Source organism: Helianthus annuus, chromosome 15 (genome assembly GCF_002127325.2).
Source record: "Helianthus annuus cultivar XRQ/B chromosome 15, HanXRQr2.0-SUNRISE, whole genome shotgun sequence".
NCBI classification, from domain to species: Eukaryota; Viridiplantae; Streptophyta; class Magnoliopsida; order Asterales; family Asteraceae; genus Helianthus; species Helianthus annuus.
This window is the reverse complement of record NC_035447.2, coordinates 151,677,719-151,686,568: the sequence shown is the minus strand read 5'-3', so window position 1 is coordinate 151,686,568 and position 8,850 is coordinate 151,677,719. Positions and strand designations below refer to the sequence as shown.

At 37.6% G+C, this 8,850-nt stretch overlaps 1 protein-coding gene across 1 annotated transcript; it reads left to right on the top strand.

Moving 5' to 3' along the window:
- Window positions 1-4,511: 4,511 nt before the first annotated feature.
- LOC110914581 lies at window positions 4,512-5,372 on the top strand. Its single transcript, XM_022159371.1, has one exon. The coding sequence runs from the start codon at window positions 4,512-4,514 to the stop codon at window positions 5,370-5,372; it is 861 nt and encodes a 286-aa protein (XP_022015063.1).
- Window positions 5,373-8,850: the final 3,478 nt, after the last annotated feature.

Genomic DNA, 8,850 nt, shown 5'->3' with positions numbered 1-8,850 from the left:
GTAAATAAGGGTGTTCATGATGCTTACTACTAGCTTGAAGCTGGGGAAGAACAATGGCGAAAATGCGGTGGATAAAAGCACACGGAAGAGGTCCTTCAAGTTTTGCAAGCACCAAGCTTCCTAACTTAGCTCCTTACGCCTCTAAATCACCTTAGAATGTATGGATGATGTTTGAAAATGAGGGTGGTGGTGGTGCTTGTTGTAGCCGTGACCAAGAGGAGAGTAGAAAGTGTTTGAAGTTATGAATGGATAATGGAGGTTTAGAACTCTTGGATTTATAGAAAGAACTTCCAACATACTAATATCCTTTAGGTCTTAGGTTTACCATAGTACTTAACATAATCCATAAATAATTAAAAGAAATCAAGGGGTGGGGCCCCCTTGATGAACCGCAGGTTGGGGGGGGGTGTATTGGTTGGATTCTAATTTGCTAGTTACATATACTAGTTAGGAAGTTAAGTGATATAGTTGGTGTGTTATGAGTGTTATTAATATTTAGCTCAGAAAAGTAAGAACAATGTGTTTGGTAATATTTTTTGTTCCGGGTAAAGTCCGGTTGTTCGGTTGAGTGTTGTCCGTTAAAGTGCTAAATTAATCCAATAAGTGTCTTTTTATATTACTTTTAGTGACACATTTAATTCCCAACACTTTGGGAAGTATCTAGGATTGTTTTGTCAAGTTTTTGCAATTTACTAGCATTATTAAATGCTTAATTTTGGTTATTTAGTGCAGAATTCTGCATTTAAAGTGTGTTTCGGGTGCTTTTTAGGGCGTATTTTAGCTTCCGGAATGTCTATATGTTAACCCTTGTATGTACTCTTGGGTTTTAATGTATTCTTGTCGTTGGACCTACACCTAGGCCCTAATTCTAATGTCTGACTGCTTCCTGCAGTTCTGTTGACACATTGTGTCTTACCGGTGAGTTTACTAGTATTTCTGACGCAACGCTCTCGTTAATGCATAAAGCAATATTTGATAATATAAAACGTGCATGAATTCACTTGTATTGTATGTAATCAGATAATGTTGACATTTAAGCACATAATTGCAGTCATTAATTAATAATTAAAGTGTACGGAAATTACCAGTTTGGTGCCAGTTGTCACAGTTACCACCAGCTCGTGTTCGCGGCTCCCGCTCCCGGGGTGGGGCTGGGGGTTGAGACAGAAGGTGGTATCAGAGCCACTGGTTTAAGCCATTTAGGTGTTCTTTTAATACCTAAATTTTAACCGATTATGTTAGGAAATAACTTGTGTGTTATTCTATGTAAATATGTATATTATTATTTTATGTCATTTTGACAATTTTTTTAGTTTACAGTATGAGTGATCAGAGTACTTCTGACGCTTATCGTCACCTACCTCATTCTCCAATGGATAAAGGAACATCCCAGCCAACCTCCGGATACACAACCGATTCCAAGGATATTTTTGTTTTTAAAGCCAAATCCGAAGAACCTTTTCCCCCTAAGAAGAGAGGGTGGTTTAGTAGAGCAAAAATGGAAAGGAGGAATAGAATGAGAAAAGCCCAACAACAAGCAATAGTGAATAGAGCTGAGAGAAATAGCCAAAATGTAACACCCCGAAAATATAAAACTTTATATTAGAATTATAAAGTATAAAATAAATGAGAATAAACTAACTAGGAATAAATAACCCAGTTAGATGTGAGTCTCGTGATGCCAAATAAATGGATGGAACTCCTAATTAACAAATGAAATAATAAGTAGAGGGACCTAAATTGTAAAGTTGGAAACTTAAGTGTTTTAAGCTGAATAACCACACCAAACACACAATTGAAGTGTGTTTGGTCGATCAAGAAGCAGGGGGCGAACAAGAGCTCCTCTCCAAACCCTAGTTTCACTAAAATTGATCAATTGGAGGTTCAATTCAGTCCCAAATCAAGTTCTAAACATGAATTAGTGATCACCTCACTAAAGGGATCACAAGGTATGCAAAATTCTAGTATTTTGATTCATCTCAAGTTCTAGGTTAATTGTGAAAAAATGAAATTTAGCTTGATTATGTCTTGCATGGATGAAATTAGAAGTGTTATTGTGTCTAGGGATAAACCCTAGATGATTTCTTGTCAAAATCTTGCATAAGGCTTGTAGGGTTATAATCACCAATGTAGGTGACTAATAAGTTTGTAGAAACTTGATAAACACTAGGATTTTGTTCAAGTGTAATCTGAATTCTAAGAGGTAACTTCTGAAATATAGAGGCTAAGACATGTGGAAATATGCTTAATTGAAATTGGTTTAGATGAGAACTACAAGTCATGAACTTGGTTTTGATTGTGTAAAAATCTGACCCGCCAGGTGTTTGATAAAATACCTAGGTAAGGATTAAAATGTTAAAAGTTGAGTGAAAACGCATATATGATTATTATAGAGAATTATGCGTTAAGGCTTGTGAAAGAGTTCTAAATTTATTGTGAATTGAACTTTTTAGGCAAAGGGTCCGGGTCGTCAAGCGGACAAGCCGGAGTGGACACGCGTTTGAAAGGAGCGCTTTAAAGGTACGTAACTTTCAGTTTCGTTACAATATGCATAAACTATAGTCTTAGAAATGTTGATGAGATTGTAGTGTCAAATGTGAGTTTGGTATGTCATAGAAGTGACGAAGTTCACTCGACAAACCAAACGGGTCAAAAAGTTAGTTAGATATGTTGGTTGACAATATGGCTTAGTTATTTTGGAATGTAAATAAAGTGATGTAGCTCACTAGATAAAGAAACGGGTTAAAATATTTGTGGTAAGAAGTTTGGTATGTTGATAAAATGGTGAATTCCATTAGACAACCAAACGGGTTAAACAACGGTCGAAATGTTAGTACTCGAAGTGACCTAAACGTCACTCATTAAATTTGAACTATAAGAGCGTAAATCATGGAATGGATGTGATACGCATAAGGTTGAAAAGCCCGGGAATGGGTAATTATGGTTAGAAACCAATGTTGATAAATTATGCAAGTATGTAACTTGATCCGTTACATTGAGTAATTTTGATAACTAGAGTATGCTTAGTTGCGTTGTAGATTAAAGGTTCTGTTGATCGAATGACAATATCCGTTATTTGAAATAATAGGTTAAGAATTGATTAGAAGTCGTTTGGTAGTCATCATAATGGAAGATTCCGTAGATGAGCCAAACGGGTTGAATAATGGTGTAATGGTATCGTTAGAATTATAAATAGTTAGCATAGGCGGTTACAATCATACGAGCATGAAACCATAAGATTGATAATAAAATGCCGGTGATAATAAGTCCTGGAAGTTGGGTAAAAAACGCCTATGTTTACTAATTAAAAAGGGTAGTAAAAATGAGTGTAACTTGAATGGGTCGAATAACGCGCAAGTGACTTTTATTCGTTCAACCCGTAAATCCAATTTTCGGTATGACAATTGTGATAGGCACGTCGGTAATGAATTTACAGACGTATAGGAAAAAGAATCACCTAAAACGGACAACCGAGCGAAAAGTTATGAGCATTTAAAGTTGAATTTTGTGAAATTCCGGAGCTGGGCGGATATGCAGGACCAGCTCCTGGACCTGCTGGAAAACGTACTCCCCCGCGCCACGCGGGGGAGACACAGGGAACTGGCGCGACACGCGGGGGCACCCGCGCCACGCGACAAAACGAACGGCTCCTGGCGCGACACGCGACAGGATCAGTTTTGAAATTTTATTTTATTTTTCATAATTCGATGTCGGAACTCGTTTATATGTACTATATCAATGTCAAAACTAACATTTTTAGTGGTTTTGACCCTAGGTGACAATGGGGATCTTTCGAACGGCGGTCAAGCAAGTTTTGAAGAACCGAACACACTTTAGAAGCTTCCACGATATCTAACTTTAATAGACAATGTTTTTGGGATGTAAACAATTTGCTAAACAACTTATGAATATTTGAATTAGTCGGTAGTTGACTAATGTTTTGTTACTTTAGAACTTTACCTTTGGAACTTATGTTTTAATTTGGACGTCTTTTAATAAAATCATATGAATTATTATTAAATTCAAATAGTAATTAGACGGGTGTTATAAGTTGGTAATCAGAGCTTAAGGTTCTCAACAAAGTGTTCGGTTCAAGCTTGATCGATCGTCCGGTAAGAATTAACTTATTATTTTAGTAGATTATATCTTATGTAAGAAATGAAATGTGAATTGATGTGCATGGGAAGAGTGTGTTAACTCACTCAAACCCGGAAAGTGCACCAAAAGTGAACGGTTAAAGCAAGTTAGGAACTTGGCTAAACCGAAGCAAATAAAGCTATGTTATAAATGAAATGTTTAACGTTAAATGTAAACATATCAGTTTTAAGATGTCAGAAAGAAATGATGATGATCCGGTGCAGACAAGCACCGAACAAATGAAAGAGATAATTGCCGAAGAAGTGGGGAAGGCAATTGAAGGTAGTCTATCTGGGTTTATAGACAAAATTCAAAACACGGTGTTGTCACTTGTCGAAGAACGAGTCAAAAGGTTGGAAGATAGTGTCAGCCTTATGAAAGAGAAATCGGGAGAACGTAAGGGATGTTCGTACAAGGAGTTTATGGCGTGTAAACCACCAATCTACAACGGGGAGGTCGACCCGATAATTTGCCAAAGACGGCTGAGTGACGTTGAAGGGGTGTTTGAAAGGACCCACTATGATGTAAGTGATTTGGTTGCTTACGGAACGGGTCAGTTGGGGGGTCAAGCCAAGGATTGGTGGGATAATAAAAAGAATGAAATAGGAGCTGAAGCGGCGAAGGCCATGACATGGGAGGAGTTTAAGACACCATTTCTTAAACATCATAGTCCCAAGGCGGTCATTAATAGAATCAAGGAAGAGTTCATGCAACTTAGGCACAAGAGCGAGACCATAGATAAAATTACGGCGACGTTTATGGATAAGATTATGTTTTGCAATGAATTGGTGACGAACGAAGAAAAGAAGATATACTATTACTATAACATGTTGAGCGCTGAGTATAGGGAGTTTATGACTACTTCAAAATATGAGACCCTTACCGAGATCATAAACGTTGCGCGGGAAAGAGAAATTGAACTCAAAAAGCAAATTGAACGAAGGGAACGAAGGGCAATGGATGCCAACTCGAGCCCTATAAAGAAGGCTCGAATGACTGAGACGGTAAAGAAGACGGATGCGAAGGGTGGATCACCGAGTTGCAAAGTTTGTGGAAAGGGGCACAAGGGCGAATGTCGCTTTAAAGACAAACCATGCCCCATATGCAGAAAGACAGGACATACAGCTGTGCTATGTCCGGGGAAAGTTTTGGTGTGCTATAAGTGCTATCAGCCTGGCCACAAAAAGTCGGAGTGCCCAGAGTTGGACGGGAAAAAGAATGAGAAGGATGTGTAGATGGAGGCACAAAAGGCAAGGGCCAGATCCTTCCAATTAACCGTAGCCGAAGTAAAGATAGAACCTGATGTCGTTTCGGGTATGTTTCTTGTGAATTCAATTTTAACACAAATTTTATTTGATACGAGTGCGAATAATAGTTGTACATGGGCATATATGAGTAGTGAAATGAGTGAATTATATAGAAGATATATGTGTATATATATATATGTATGTATAAGAAAACAAATAATGGTGAGTATGAGAAACCGAAGCGAAAACAGTCGTGATAAATATTGTCATGGGAAGGGGTGCGCGTACACTCGAACCCGAAAACTTAATAAAGTAAATGAATAATGTAATGGAAAGGAGTGTAATAACACCCGAACTCGGGAAATTGTAATTATAACAAATGAAAAGGACATGGTTATGGACTTGGCCAAACGAAATAAAACATGTAGAAACATCGTTTGCAACAATAAACAACATGAACAAATTCCATACAACAATATAGAACAATAAAACGAAATAATTGTTTTCGCTATTATTGCAATGAATTAAGGTAAAAAAATGAGAAGAACTAAGACTCGGACAGAAATATCCTCGAGAAAGAATCTAAATGGGTAATACGTATTATTCGCTACTGTTAATAATGAAGTATCAATAATAAGGACTTAGAAACTTGGATATAGGTAACTATCCAAGTAACATGTTATTAATAAAATCCTTATGGGGAAGAACGACGATCACATTGATAGGTATGATGGTATAAGGAATTAGTATAATAAAACAAATTAAACAATGTTAAGACGAAATGACACGAGTAAAAGATGATCTACGGAATCATCACAACCCTCGGGATTATAAACCATGTAAGGGTTTAAAGGACTAAATAAATCTAGCATCAGCACTAGAAAGAAATGAACCAAAATGGATGAAAACCTAAGGAAATAGCCCACGAGACTAAGTGAAAGAATCTATGGGTTATTAGGGTTAAGTAAGAGAACGAGTTATAACTCCCCCCCCCCCCAAATAATAATGGAAAGGAATAAATCCTTGCAAGTAAATTTCGCTGATATGAGAAATAGACATAAGTTAAAGAGATAAACGTTAAACTAAAATTCAGTTTTAGTAAGAAGTGGCGTTTAACAAATAGGAATATTATAGAGAAATTAGAAAATAGTTAATATTAAAGAATATAGGTCTCAACATCGATAGGTGCGAGACGCTATGTTGGAATGAAGATTCTTGATAATAAAAAACTTATAAAAACTTAAAACATGAGGTGATGTGGTGCGATCATAGTCACAAGAGTGATATAGGAATACAGAATATACTCATGTCGTAACGTGATTTACGGGACAGGAGATCATGAACTCATGTAAGGCCGAATATGGCAAAGTGGAAGACCAGAATAACGGGGCATGAGATGACGGTGATTAAATCTAGCCGACAAGGCCATCCAGAGTCAAAATAGTGACGTGATTTATATAAAACACTTGTCATTATAAGATTAGTATGGGTGAACATGTTGATGACCCCATATTATTGAGTGGTCAAAAGACAACCCGGTCGAATAGGCGACAAATGTCACACCCCAAAAATCCACATGCGGAGTTCCACCGCTTGGAGGCGTGACTGACCAGGATCTTAACCATCAATCACATTGAACTCATAAGCATAGGTAAATAATACTTTCATTTATAAACAACAAGTGTTACAATGTTACAATAATTCACAGTTTACAGCGGAAGCATATTTAACTTGTTAAGTGTTTATAAAACCATATGTAAGCTCTTAGTCTTATATTGCGTTTCCATGTGTTTCGACCCATGACCACTCCAGCTTCTCAGACAGCAAGTCCCTTTGATATGCACCTAAAGGCCTGCAAGGCATGTAACAACGAGTCAACAACAATGTTGAGCGAGTTCACAGTTGGGTGTACGTTTTAAGTGTTTTACGAAAACGTAATTTGTCTTTAGCTGGCTCACCTGCCGTGGGGGTTTCCCATGTTGAAAATATGTTTAACCAGTTTATCTTATTTCCCAAAATGTATCCATAATTGGTGGGGGTTTCCCATAGTTAAAAACATGATTAATCCGTTTACCCTGTTTCCCAAACCTTTTTACGATACTTAGAGGGGGCTTCCCATGTTTGTATGTTCTATTAGTGGGGGCTTCCCATGTTTGCATATACACTAGACTATTTGTAACCATAAGTGTTCTTCTTAACCCGAGAACAGTAGTACGTACAAGCTTTACGTAGGTTTTACGTAAGTGTCCTTCTTTACCTGAGGACAGTGGTACGCGTGGGGTTTACGTAGGTTTTACGTAAGTGTCCTTCCTGACTCCGGAAGACAGTAGTATGTGAGAGTTTACGTAGGTTTTACGTAAGTGTCCTTCCTGACTCCGGAAGACAGTGGTAAGTACTTGTTTACGTAGGTTTTACGTAAGTGTCCTGCTTAACCCGAGGACCATGGTAGATAGTCTAGTAGCCGTGTAAGTACGAGTAATTGTTCAATTCCATCATTCAACCCATTCCCTATCCCCGGGAATCCCATGCCTTGGTTAAGAGTGTGAACTCACCTTAGTTTTGCTCGGTAGAATTAATCACACGTTTCACACAATGATCAATCAAGTCCTAGCATGGTTATCAAAGCCAATCAGTTTCACATAAACTCAAGTCACGTAGTTCACGTATTCATTGTACCATAAAACACATTTAATGCACACGCAACTCACACATACAATTCCAGTCATGACGGTTAATCTATTCACCTAGTGCCACCGGATGATTGCTTAACATGTAACAACTCAACACATTACATACACATAAGATTTGCTCGCATACCTCAAGCCCAACTATTAGGCATGTGCGGCCCCAAATCAACTCCCAACAATATCAATGCACAACCCGCTAGTTGTCATCTAATAGTTACTCGTTGTAATTATGAAATCAATTCAAGCAATTATGTTATTCATAAGGCTCAAGACTATCATCATCATGAAAACAATACACCTCGTGGACATGTTAACTAACCCTAGCTCATCGATTTATATTGTACCAGTCATCATCACCATCACCATCACATGTACCACACCAACCATTAATATGCAAATCGGCCATCAACATGTTACTAACTAATCCTATGTTTTAGTTTCAGTATATAAACCATACACCATCAACAATAACTTCTCATGTAATGGCCGACATACTAGATTTACTCACACATGATTCTGACAACTTTTTGAACTTCACAAACACATGCGTAAGTAATCAGTGGCCGACAACTTGTAATCATTCAAATATGCATGAAGGTTGACACATATACTTTCATATTAACGTGAGCATTAGCAGCTATCAAGCATATATATGTCAAGTGTCAACCAATTAATCACAGAAAGTCAACCCCAATCATTAACAAACTCGTCAACCTCTCACAACAGATCATCGTCATGCTAACACACATACACTAACCTACTGTAACAAACATCCATTT